This window comes from Theropithecus gelada, chromosome 2, assembly GCF_003255815.1.
Source record: "Theropithecus gelada isolate Dixy chromosome 2, Tgel_1.0, whole genome shotgun sequence".
Taxonomy (NCBI): Eukaryota; Metazoa; Chordata; class Mammalia; order Primates; family Cercopithecidae; genus Theropithecus; species Theropithecus gelada.
In genome coordinates, this window is record NC_037669.1 from 178689289 (window position 1) to 178703219 (window position 13931).

The 13931-nt window shown below is 44.0% G+C and overlaps 1 protein-coding gene across 1 annotated transcript in view; it reads left to right on the forward strand.

Moving 5' to 3' along the window:
• Window positions 1-13931, forward strand: part of GPD1L (glycerol-3-phosphate dehydrogenase 1 like) — a 65337-nt gene that overhangs the window by 21088 nt on the left and 30318 nt on the right. Inside the window, exons 3-4 of the mRNA XM_025376583.1 lie at window positions 10200-10340; window positions 12107-12245. Of these exons, the coding sequence (XP_025232368.1) occupies window positions 10200-10340; window positions 12107-12245 (280 nt within the window). The remainder of the gene's footprint in view (window positions 1-10199; window positions 10341-12106; window positions 12246-13931) is intronic.

A 13931-nucleotide genomic window follows, 5' to 3' on the forward strand; every position in this document is an offset into this window, starting at 1 on the left:
GGTTGGTTGATTTTGGTTTTTCTGACTCTGAAAATGGGTTTCCTATTAGTGTGCCAAGGATGCCTTAACAAAGTGCCAGACTGGTACCTTAAACAACAGAAATGTATCTTTTGTAATTCCGGAGGTTTTGAGTGTGAGATCAGGGTGCTGATAGGGTTGATTTCTTGAGGTCTCTCTCCTTGGCTTGTAGATAGCATCTTCTGTATTTTCACGTGGTCTTCCCTCTGATCCTGTCTCTATCATAATCTCCTCTTATAAAGATAGCAGTCATATTGGGTAAAGACCCACCCCAATGACTTAAGTTAATTACCTCTTTAAAGACACTGTTTCCAGATACAGTCACATTCTGAGTACAGCCCATAACAGACTTCCTGCTTGGCATTCAAAGTGCCAGCCACGTCTGGAACTAGCGAACTTGCCTTAGGCTGTTCATGCTCCCCAAGTAGCTCCTGGTATACCCTAAGTGCATGAGATCAGCTTGCTAGGACAGCTAATGCACTGGTCTGTAATTAAAGTCAGGGTCAAGGCCTAAATTACGGAAGGAGATAGAAGAAAATGGGAAAATGTAAGACTGACAGTTTAAATTCAAGCTTATTAAGTCTGGGAGAGAAAAATACAGGTTATTGCCTGACCTCCTTCTATTGACTTGCGGAGGAAGAAATAAATGAGCTTGGGGAGTGAAAAGGGTGTACCCTGCTGCTTGTCTGAATGGAATTGATGAACTTCTTCTGTTGTCAGATTCACCCCTTTGTGGTTTTCTATCATAATCTCTTTGAAAACCAGACAGTTGTGGCTGTCTGATTCCTATGGTTAACCCAAGAAGCTCGTCTCCTGTGTTAGTGAAATACCCTTTACTGCATATATTCACTCACCAAACCTTATGAGCATGCACTGTGCATGCAAAGCACAATGTTGGATGCTGGGGACAGAAGGAGGAATAAGACAGTGTTGCTTTCCTCAAGGAACTGAGCAGGGGAGACCGATATCTAAATCAGTAAATGTGGGGAAGTTTTAGTTACAGTATTTGTTAGTGTCAAGTACCGTGCTAAGCAATACATATAGTCTGATTTAATCCTCTCAATAACACTCTTAGGTTGATACTACTGGTTTTCCTATTAGGATGATGATTTTGATTATATAGTGGAGGAAACCAGGACTCAGAGAGGCTAATGAACTTGTCCAGGGTCACACAGCTAAGGGCTACGGTTCAGACTGATTCCTGGTGGACTCATCCCTAAGCATGCTGAATCTATTGCCTTCCAGACACTGATGACTTTCTGCTCTGGACTCGGGTGGGCCAGCATTTCCCTACAGTGATTCCTGGTGCAGTTGGTCGGGGAGGAAGAACCTTTAGGGTTGTGAGCTTAGAAGTTAAGTTGTCCAAGTATCTGCCGGAGAGAATGAAAGAGGCGGCTGTTCCCACTCCAATGGAAGGCCTCTGGGGTCATCTCTAATCCATTCTTGGGTCAGATCATTCTTTTGAGCTTCACTTTTCTCATTTTTATCAGAATTGGTTGCCCCCTCCCTTCGGTAAACTACATGTTTCATTGTTATATTCCTTCCACGCTGCCTGGTGCCAGTCCCTTGTGCACCTGTCTGTCTACCTCCGCATGCCCTCAGTGTGTGACCTTGCTTTCTGGTTCTTCATTCACCCACAGTCCCTAGCGCAGTGCTTTTCCTCCAGTGGATATTCAAGGAGTGTTGGGGGAAGTGAATCTGCTGAGTGGTTCTGTGAAGCTAGAGCCTCTGCTGTGAACAGGGAGATTGGGAGGGAAGGAACTGACACAGAGGAGTTGAGAGAGCCTGCCCCCCTTATGACTGACTCTACCACCTACCCCTGGTCACTGGGTATGGACAGAGGCAGGAGAATTCACTCCCAGAACGCTGCTGATGTCTAATAGATCTCTCGAACCTATTCTTCCTGTTTAAGTGAAAGTTTTGACCAACATGTCCCCAGTCCCTCACCCTCCAGCCTCAGGTAGCCACCTAAAAGACCAGTTTTTAATCATTGTTTTTCTTTCCAGTTCAAACAGGAGAGGTTTGTTGCGTTTCCATCAACACAAGCTCACTGTTTATGCTGTCATTTGATGTGCTGACTTCAGACTGAGACTTTTCTGCGTGAGACCCCCAAACTGCTGCCCACCTGACCCTTCCCCAGGTCCACACTCATCATGTGGCCCCTCCCACATGGGAGCCTTCTGTTACAGTGACTTCACCATGCCATTGCCTGCTCACTAAAAACTGAGCCCTTCTGGGTTTACGATTTCCCTTTAGATCTGAATGAAAATAATGTTCATTATTTTCTGAAGGCCGGGTGCAGTGGCTCACACCTGTAATCCCAGCACTTTGGGACCAAGTGCAGTGACTCACTCCTGTAATCCCAGCACTTTGGGAGGCCGAGGGGGGCGGATCACTTGAGGTCAGGAGTTCAAGACCAACCTGGCCAACATGGCAAAACCTCATTTCTACTAAAAATACAAAAATTAACCGGGTGTAGTGGTGCACACCTATAATCCCAGCTATACTCAGGAGACTGAAGCACGAGAATTGCCTGAACCCAGGAGGCGGAGATGGCAGTGAGCCAAGATTGCACCGCTGCACTCCAGCGTAGGCAACAGAGCAAGACTACATCTTAAAAAAAAAAAAAAAGGAATGCTCCGTCTAAAAAAAAAAAAAAGAAAATAATGCTCATTATTTTCTGTAATTGCAAAATGGTTGATCCTGTTTTCTAGCTCTATTTCCAGAGCCTGTGTTTGGAGCTCATCAAGGTAGAGGACTCTTTTGCATCCCTGTTCCAGCTTTAGCCAGTGACACCAGGATTTAGATTCCAGCACCCCCATGAAATATAGTTGCCATTGCCGCTCATCTTCTGCCTGCTTTTTAAAAAACTGCTTCACTTAGATATAATCCACAGACCATAAAATTCAGTGACTTTTTTTGTATATTTACATAGCTATGCAGCCATCACTACAGCCAATTTTAACACATGTTCGTCATCTTGAAAAGAAATCTTATACCCTTTCCTAGTTACCCCCTGTTATCCCCAATTGTCCCACAGCCCTAGGCGACCACTAATCTACTTTCTATCTGTATAGATTTACCTATTCTCAATGTTTCATATAAATTGCATCTTACAATATGCGGTCTTCTGTGACTGGCTTCTTTCACTTCGCATGTTGTCAAGCTCCATCCATGTTGTAGCGTGTATCAGTGCTTCGTTCCTTTTTATGGCTGAATACGATCCTGTTGTATGGATGTCCCACATTTTGTTTACCCCTTTATCAGTTGATGGTCATTTGAGCTGTTTCCTCTCTTTGGGTATTGTGAATAATAACTTTATGTACAATGTGAACCTTTATATACAATGTTTTGTGTGAACATATGTTTTCAGTTCTTTTGTGTGTATACCTAGGAGTAGAGTTAACTTTTTGAGGAACTGCCAGACTGTTTTACAAAGTGGCCATACCATTTTACATTCCTATCAACAGTGTATGAATGTTCCAATTTCTTCACATTCTCACCAGCACTTGCTGTTATCTGACTTTTTAATCCTAGCGGGTGTCTCATTCACGGTTTTGATTTTCATTTGCCTGATGGCTAACCATGTTGAACATCTTGTGCTTATTGTTACTTGTATATCTTTGGAGAAAAGTGTATTCAAATCCTTTGTCCATTTTAAAAATGGATTGTCTTTTTATTATTGAGTTATTCAAATTCTTTATATATTCTAGATACAGGTCCCCTTTCTTCACAAGTATTTTCTCCTGTTCTGTGGGTTTTCTTTTTACTTGCTTGATGGTATCCTTTGAAGCACAAAAGTTTTTAATTATGAAGTCCAATGTTTACCTTTTTACTTTGCTGTGACCTCTTTGAGTATAGTTTCTTGCATAGGTCTGTATTCACTAATGTCTCCTCAGCACCTGAAATAGTGCCTGGCATTATTGGTGGTCTGAATAAATGCCAAGGATAGTGGAAGTGGTGAGGAAGAACAAACTAGGATGAAGAGTTTTGTTTCAGTGCTTTAGGTGGTATCACATGGAAAATAAGGTTAGGGCAAGACTTAAAAAAAATTAATCATTTACATTTGGGAACTAGGGTTGGGGTAATACCTATTAATTTTTGCTGAAAGTCTTCTGAAAATTAAAATATCAGTTCAGTGGGAAGCCTCAGTGTTAACTCTTTTCCTCCCTGGGTTTAACTCTTTGATTTCATTAGAGGAGTAGTTTTCCATGGTGATCATCAAATTTTAGTGTTCATCAGATCGCTGGGAGAGCTTCCCAGGGATACGTGGGCCCACTCCTATAGTTTCTGATTCAGTAGGTTTCAGGTGGGGTCCCTGAATGTGCATTTCTCACAAGTTCCCAGGTAATGGGGATGCTGTTGGTTCAGGAGCCATGCTTTGGGAACCATGGGAGTACATAATAAATTGATATTATTGGTGTTGTACTGGGGAATCCAGGCGGTGGATAGCTGTTTTTACAGAAGTAGCCTTACCAACAGTGGCATGTTTACATAAGAATCATCAGATAAGGTCCTCTTCTGAGGGTCGTATTTCTGCATGTAGAGCCAAGTATGTGAATTTCACCTAAGATCTTGGCTGCAAGTGAGATGAGGAGAACAGAAGGGAATTACAGTATTTTTGAGCCTCTACCATGTCCCAGGTAGGACAGTTGCTGTGTTTTTTGCTCCTGGTATTGTCTTGAATCTGAGTACACACATCCCCCAGAGAGTGTAGGTGAGTTGCCATGGCGTCCGGTTAGCTGACTGGCAGTAGAGGCTGGCCGTGATGCTCTGCGCACCCACGGCAGCTGGACCATTGTTAAACCACACCATTCTCATTAGGAACCAGAATTGTTTCAGCATGTAGATTCATACAGACTTGAGGTAGAAATAACTGTGGTGGCCCTAAGAGATTAGATAAAAATGAGAGCAGCCTTGGTATCTTTTATTTGGCTTATTATTGTTTTATCTGTCTTTACTATGATGTTGGTACAAAAAGGTTTGTGGTAAGATTCATGGATTTTAGGGGGAAGAGTCTGCATTTGAATGACAGGAATATTCTTATAATACTATATTTAAAAGATATGAGTATTACTTTAATTCTGTAAATACAATTTTAGATCTTTCCATAGGCTCAAAAAGGCCTTGGAAGGAATGTACCAAAATATCGATAGTGATTATTTCTGGTGCAGAGAGGAGCAGTTGTTATTTTCCTACTTAGATGTTTTTTCTTCACACTTGATCCAGTGAGCCTATTTATAGTCATGAATGAATGGAGAAAGCGTTTTAATCCTAATTGCTTTTAAAGACCATAAAATAGCATCTTTGGAGGGTGAGGAGGTCAGTCTGTGATGATAGAAGTGAGGTCTTTTTCTCGCCCACTCTGATGACCGCAGATAAGATGTTGCTAACAGGTAAAAGCTCATTGAACACACACTATGGACAGTGATGGTGGATCCAGGAGGTACAAAAGAACCTTCAGGCTTATCCACACAGACTTCGCCAGCTTTGTTTCCAATGATTTTTATTTATTGTTAGGCTTTTATTAACTTGAAGCAAGAGCACTGGGCTCCTGAAAGTCTGGGCATTAAGCAATCCAGCCCTGATGCCTTCGTTCTGGGTTGTTTGTCCTACTTGCCGTTGAAAGGCAAGACCTGTTGTTCTGAGTTGTGCTTCCTGGCATGTTTCAGGATCTGGAATGACGGACACTCTCAGAAAGATTTTTGGCAGGAGGCTCACAAAATCAGTCACCATTTCCAAAGCAGCTCCTGATTATTTTCAGAGCAGAAAATCGGGTAGGCGCTTAGCAAAAGGTTTTATTCTGAAAGATGAGGTTCACATGATCTCATTAGCTGATGAGAACTTGTTCTGATACTGTGTAAGAGGAATAATGTTCTGTGAATGGACCATGCACACCGTAAAAATACAGCTCGCATTGTACGTGTTGCTTCTGTGAGTTAAACCCCCAGTATTCCACCAAGGAGAATAAACCCCAACCACATTGTCCTAAAGACCATCACGTTCCCTACCACCTGCAGGTTCCTCTTTGATTTATTGAGAAGGAAATGTAAGAGACAGAAGAAATCCTGACAGCTGGCAGCTTCCTTGAGAATGGTTTGTTTGTTTGTTTGTTTGTTTGTTTATTTGTGACAGGACCTCACTCTGTCCCTGAGGCTGGAGTACAGTGGTGCAATCACAACTTTTTGCAGCCTCGACCTCCTGGGCTCAAGTGATCCTCCCACCTCAGCTTCCCAAGTAGCTAGGACCACAGGCACCTGCCACCACACCTGGTTATTTTTTTTTTATTTTTATTTTTTGTAAAGACGAGGTCACACTGTGTTGCTTAGGCTGGTCTCGAGCTCCTGGGCTCAAGCAGTCCTCCCGCCTCGCCTCCCGAAAGTGTTGGGATTATGGCATGAGCCACTGAGCCTGGATGGGGATGTATTTTAGCAAGAGACATGGGAATAGGCCGATTCCTTAAAAGTTAAGGATTTGCAGGATACAGGTAGATTTTTCTGATGAATACGCTTTCATTTGTTAAGGTCTTTGTAGTTTCAAAACACTGTCACTCACATTACTTAATTGGAAAGTGCTCTGTGAGGTAGCCAGGTCGGAAAGGTAATTTTTATCTTCATTTTACATATGGGGTGACTGAGGTTGATGAAGCTGAGTCACTTGCCAGAGGTCACACAACTGGTCAGTTGCAGATGTGCAACCCAGACCTTCAAACCTACATTTTTTTCTCTTTGGTTCTGGTGTTTTTTCCACTTCACCATGTTGAAAATGCCCCAAAGTGGGAAAGGGAGGAGAGTGTATGTGTTAGAGGTGGATGGGGAAGAGGAGAAACAGTAGGTCCAGAGGAATAGGTTTTAATTAAACGTCAGGTAGCCAGGCTTCATATGAACCAGGGAGTAGGGTACATAAATGTCCATCTGAGCAAGGCCAGTATGAAGGGGAAGGGGCGATCAGAGTTCTTGTGAAGGCTGTGGGAGGATGAGTGGGACACAGGCAAACACATGAGAGCAAAACGATGAGCTTTGCCAATCAAGGACACACAGGCCAATTATGGGTTGGCATCAAGAGGGTTGTTTTTTGTTTTGTTTTGTTTTTTTGAGACAGGGTCTTGCTCTGTCGCCCAGGCTGGAGTGCAGTGGCACAATCTCAGCTCGCTGCAACCTCCCCATCCCAGGTTCAAGTGATTCTTACGCCTCAGCCTCCTAAGTAGCTGGGATTACAGGTGTGCACCACCACACCTGGCTAATTTATATTTTTAGTAGAGATGGGGTTTCGCCATGTTGGCCAAGCTGGTCTCAAACTCTTGACCTCAAGTGATCCACTCACCTCTGCCTCCCAAAGTGCTGGAATTATTACAGGCATGAGCATGGCACCTGGCCTGCATCAGGAGATTAATGGAATAGAATCAAAAAATGCTTTGTTGGAGGGGGTGGAGTCTCCAGGTGTGAGAGGAATAATGTAGCAGGTGGATTTTTTGTAATAAATCTTCCCCACTTGTGGACTACCCAGCCTAGATTACCAATCTGGAGAAGCCTTTCCAAAGAGGAAAATAGGCAAATAGGCCTTCCCTGCCTTTGGGTCTGCCACTAACGAGGGAGACGTACTGAGCTTTGGGTTTGATCTGCTGTCTGGGGAGTGACTCTAGGTTGTCATTCAAACCAGCTTAAAGCTAAATGTTTGGGCTCTTATAACTAAAGATCCAGGTAGCGTTGACTTCAGGTGTAGCCTGAACCAGCAGCTTACATGATATTAACAGGGCCCTGTTTTTCCCTCTGTTCCTCTGCTTTGCCATCCACAAAGTTGGCTTCATCCACATGGGAGCCCCGTGGCGTAGGTTCTCCCCTCACATTTGTAAACATGGATGCGGTAGTTCTAGACTTCACAGCAGCATCCCACCTTGTTCAAGGAAAGACCCATGGCTACTCCTGAAGAACAAGCAAGCGTCTGTTTCCCAGAAGACATCTGCTGGTTTCTTGTTAGCGCTGATTGTTTAATGTGCCCATTAGCTTGAACAAGTTAAGAACCACCCCTGGAGTGGGGTAGGGGCCAATTCCACCCAAATGGCATGATTAAAATGGGGAAGCGGTAGCTTTGGAAAGGAAGTTTAAGGAAACTTCTGCTAGAAAGAAGGGGAATGGAGGCTAGGCAATAAATTATAGAAGTCCTCCATACCTCCTGAAGGGATAAGGGAATGAAACTTCAGGATACATTTTCTTTGGGGAATCCTTTGTTTGAGGGAGTAACTCTTAGCACAGGCATTAGTCAAGGTAATAGGCTAAGATACTGCAAAAGACGTAATCATGTGACAAAGAACAAGAGATTTGTCTTCCTCTCACGTGGAAATACTCTAGTGCTTCGCTTTACACTATTATTCTTGGTCCCCCTTTTTTTTTTTTCTGTACAATCTCCTAGGCCTTGTAACCGTCATTGTGATCAAGGATAAGTTACCAAGGTTTTCAGCTCATGGGAAGGGGGAAGAGAAAGTGTGGAGGCAGCAACTCACCGTCTTGAGGGCTCTGGGCTGTCAGTGGAACCCACTTCTCCCTCTCACATCCAACAATGAGCACTTGGTCCATGGCCGTGTGTAGCTGCAAGGACCGCTGGGAAACGCAGTCCTTGGCTAGATGACCAGCGACCAGCTTACAGGTCTGTGATTATAGAGAAAGGGGAGAAGGAATTTTGGCTGGGAGTTGGCAGGCTCCATCACAACCCCCAAACTAGGTTTCCTCAGAGGCTGGCCCATTCTGAATGATGTTCCTGTGACAGACACGGTTTCCTCAGAGAAGAATCTTCATCCAAGGCCTTTCATTTTGGGAACCAGGAATGCTTAATGGGGACTAAGGCAGTTATAGTTAGGTTTAAATACGTATGACAGAAAACCTAAAATAACAGTGGTCTAAGCAAGGTAAATGCTTGTGCATTTTTCTCTCATGTAAAGACGTTTGTGGTTGGTGCAGCATCATGGCGGCAGAGACTCGTTTGATTCCACTGTTCTGCCATCTCGGCATGTGCTGTCCTCCTTCTGCTCTAAGATGACTGTCTGAATTCCAGCCATGCCTTCACATTCCCACTGGCAAAAGGAAGGAGAAGGACCTTCCAGGACATTTTCTAGAAGTCACAGGCAGCACTTCCACTGATGCTCCCTTGATCAGAACTCAGTCACGTGGTATACCTAGCTGCAAGGAGCACAGGGAAACAGCCTTCTTTGCCGGCATTCAGGAGCCCAGCTTGAAACTAGGGGTTCTAATGCTGAGGAATAAGGAAGAACAGATACTAGGCACAGCAGGCAGCCTTTGCCAGATACCGTGTGCCCTGGAGTCTGCACTGCATGCCCTCACTTCTGCCGTGTTAAACTAATCTTCACCCTTAAGGAAAGAAATCGTCATAATAGCTGACATGTATTGAGTGTATATCAAGTCTCAGGCACTTTTCTGTATCAGTTAGTCCTCACAGCGGTGCTCTCAAAGGAGAGTTTAGTGTGGGATCATTTACAGAGGGGCCATGGGGTTGAGGGAATCAGCAGGGGTTGGTGAAGTGCTCAGAGATTAGCAACAGCAGGAAGCCATTACCACCCCTGAAAGGGTCAGGGAAAGAACATGTCACCAGCCTGAAGAGGGCTTAGAGACATGGCCTGAGAAAGGGGCTGCCCGGCAGCAGGTGCAGCTGTAGAATGAAGCCAAGCCAGAAGCACTGTGAGCCTGGGCAGAAGTGGCCCGAGGAGACCTGTCTCTCCTCCCAGCCTTTGATCTCCTGACAGTGCCTCCCATTGGCTGAAGCCCACTGGAAGCCAGAGAACAAGGGAGCCTGGGGAAACAGTTGAGAGAAAGCAGCCTCCTGGGAAAAGAATGGGGCAGAGAAGAGCAGAAAATGGATGGAGGGCTGGTGAGGTGGGAGAACAACAGAGAGCAACCCACATAGTGTTATTAGTGGTACCTTTTGCAGATAAGGCATTTGAGGGGTGGAGAGGATAAGTCACCTGCCCAGCTGGTGACAGAGGCAAACCCTCTGCTTCAGACCCCCATAAGGAATAAGGAAGGCAAACCAAACACATTTGCCTTCCTTGTCTATCTGTACAGTGTTCTGCACATAGTAGGCATCTGATAAATGGTCAGTGAGGGAAACCATGTGGACAGGCATAGTTTGATATAGGAGGAGAAACTGTCTTCTCTGCCTTTTGGTTGCAGGTTGCCATCTCGAATCTCAGCGAGGCTGTGCAGGACGCAGACCTGCTGGTGTTTGTCATTCCCCACCAGTTCATTCACAGGATCTGTGATGAGATCACTGGGAGAGTGCCCAAGAAAGCGCTGGGAATCACCCTCATTAAGGTAACTCGAGTGCACGCCGCCCAGGGCTGGACATTGCTTATTAGGAAATTTCATTTCCACACACTCTCATCTGCTTGAGATGTGGAGCTGAAGGGGAAGTTGTGGCAGTTTTTCGTTTGTGTTTTCAAAGATGCCCAAAAGGCCATAAAACATACAAGACTAGTTTAGCTCAGGCTGAGAGTGGGCTGCTGTCTGTTGCAGCAGACCAGCAGCGGCCGTGATGTGAGGAGCTGTGCCGCCCCTGCCGGTCCACTCTGGGGGCTCAGCCTGCCATCTGGAAACCACCAGCAGTTTGAATTAGCTGGGAGATTAATAACCGTTAGAGCCCATTCCTGGATATATACCCTAAAGCGTGTGTTTTTAACCAGAACTCCCCAAACAACCTCTGAAGGTCCACAGGGTGAATGCGGGAAGTTCATGCACTTAATTGTGGAGGCAAAAAAAATCCTTGCATTCTAACTCATTTTAACCTGTAAGTGAAGTGAACATTCTCTTCATTTGTGAATGCAGCTCACAGCCAACGTTTCAGGAACAGTAGTATTAGCAGGATCTGAGACCTTGTTGTCAATAGGAGTCACAGGGCTTTCATTTCACTTTACACCTTTTTCCGATATCTCAAGGTATCGTTTATACTCGTCACTACTTGGAAATTGTGGTAATTATTAGACCTGCCGTGACATCTTTTTCTAATTGCATTAATAAAACAGTGCATATATTACTTTATCGTAAATTTGTTTTTTAAACAAATTTCAACATAATTGGATTCCTGGGTTATTTTAGGTGTTTGGTTTTATGCCTGTGAAATTCTGAGAATGAGTCCATAAACTTCACCAGACTACCAGGGGTGAGGCCCATGTCGTTGGAAAGATTGAGAACTCCCAAGAGCAGATCATGAGGTCAGGAGATCGAGACCATCCTGGCTACACAGTGAAACCCCGTCTCTACTAAAATACAAAAAATTAGCCAGGTGTCATGGTGGGGGCCTGTAGTCCCTGCTACTCAGGAGACTGAGGCAGGAGAATGGCGTGAACCCGGGAGGCGGAGCTTGCAGTGAGCCAAGATCGCACCACTGCACTCCAGCCTGGGCGACAGAGCGAGACTCTGAGACTCCGTCTCAAAAAAAAAAAAAAAAAAAAAAAGAACTCCTGAGAGAGGCTGTGCCAGAGCATTTACAGATGAATGTTCATGAAGGCAAACCAGAGCAACCCAAATGTCATCAGCAAGAGAATAGACAAATGAAATGTGAACTATTCATTTCGGAATACTATGCAGTAAGTGAACAGAAACGAACCAGAAGTTTCATGCAGCCACGTGAGTGAATCTCTAAAACGATATTGTAATTCAAGATAGCACAGGTGAATGGCACAATTCTCTTTATAGACTTGAAACACCAGGGATAATGACATATAACATTGTTTAGGGACCATCCGATGTGGTAAAATAATCAAGAAAAGCAAGGGAACGATGCATACAGCATTCAGGACGGTGGTTCACACTGGGGAGCAGGGGTAGAAGGAGGATGAACTTGAGAGGAGACACACAGGGGACTTCAGTGGTGACAGTCACATTCTATTTCTTAACACGAGTGATGAGTACATGTTTATTTTCTTCATTTGATTCTTCTTTAAGCTGTGCATAGGCAGTATAGATGCTTACTCTTGTAAGTAGGAGACATTTTTCAAGTTGTGTAGCCATGGGACATCTGCTATCCCATGCCTCTTTGATTTGGCGGTTTGTTTTCTCCTAACTTCTTGGCATCCTTGTAGGGCATAGACGAGGGCCCCGAGGGGCTGAAACTCATTTCTGACATCATCCGCGAGAAGATGGGCATTGACATCAGTGTGCTGATGGGAGCCAACATTGCCAATGAGGTGGCTGCAGAGAAGTTCTGTGAGACCACCATTGGTAAGCACTGCCTGGGAGGGGCCCCAGGAGTCTGGACATTTGATGTTTCAACTTGTACATATTCCATTTCTGATATTTTCTGTAGTAGACTCTTCGCTGTCCCTCTTAACATTCCTAAGTGGGCATTCAGTGGGGCAGGGGTTTACATAAGGAGGCTATTTTGTGGGACTGAAGTGTTTCAACAACCTCCAGAATGAATATAAATGAATACGGCCAAGAAGACCATTCTGACTTGCTGTGATCCAATAGTGAATTATTGAGGTTAAACACAAAGGTGCAAGGTTGCTTGTACCAAGAAACAGGTGGCTACATCCATGGTAGGGCTCCCCTGGCCTTGGAAACGCAAATTTTCTTTTCTTACAGATGCTAGTATCTGGATCCTCATTGATTCCAATGAGATCTAAACATTGGTTGAATGACCCCCATTTTCAGGTGAATAAGACGACTCAGAGAATAAATTACCTGCCCCAAGATTCCACACTACTGTAGAAGCCAGGAACAAATTTGAGTCTTCTGTTTCCTGAAATAGTAATAAGCCTTTTCTACTCTTACATATAATAGAGTAGATACATTGTTCTCACACTGACGTTACGAAAATTTTCATTTCTTTTAAAAGGGGCTTTGACAATTCATTCTCAAGTGTCCATGTACCATATTAAAGGATGCCTTGTTGGAAGAGTAATATTATTGTATTTTCAGATGATTTGCAAAAGTTTATCTACCACTGCAGAACTTACTTTCCCCCTTGTCAAACCTGCAAGCAATATGAATCATTTCTCCTTGGCAGCTTTGTAAAAGGAAGCTCTGAGAGATGTCAGGCTGGCTTGTGTGAGATGAATGCGCAGGAAAATGTAGCTCCAGATTCTTATACCTGCCTATACATAGGACTTTTTAGGGTTTTTTGGAATTTTCTACCTTAATTTTTATTTTTAATTATGGAGGTATTTTACATGATTATTATGGAAGATACAGATAATCGGCCAGGCGCGGTGGCTCAAGCCTGTAATCCCAGCGCTTTGGGAGGCCGAGACGGGCGGATCACGAGGTCAGGAGATCGAGACCATCCTGGCTGACACTGTGAAACCCCGTCTCTACTGAAAAAATACAAAAAACTAGCTGGGCATGGTGGCAGGCGCCTAGTCCCAGCTGCGCGGGAGACTGAGGCAGGAGAATGGCGTAAGCCCAGGAGGCGGAGCTTGCAGTGAGCTGAGCTCCGGCCACTGCACTCCAGCCTGGGCGGCAGAGCGAGAAAAAGCAGAACATTTATTAACAAAAAAAAAAAAAAAAAAAAAAAAAGATAGAGATAATCAAAAGAAAGCTATTTTAAAATTTTGATAGTTTTGTTATATATCCTTTTTCTCTATTTGTACAAACTATTATGTTTGTAGTAAATCATATACTGTTTAATAATTGCTTTATTTGCTGAATATGTAACAAAAACCTTTCAGAGTCTGTTAACATACTGTACATCCTCATAACTGCATAGCATTCCATCAACAATTCCATATATTTGGACACAAGACTGTTTTTTGAAAAACAGTATTTTTTGGAGAGGAGAAGTATCACAAATAATATAAAGAAGAAAAGAATAGCCTGTGATATGACCTGCCCAGGTTGTCATTTACAAAAGTGATACACAGGTTTAAAAAAAATTTCAAGCACCATGAGAAGGTGGAAAAGTAGAAC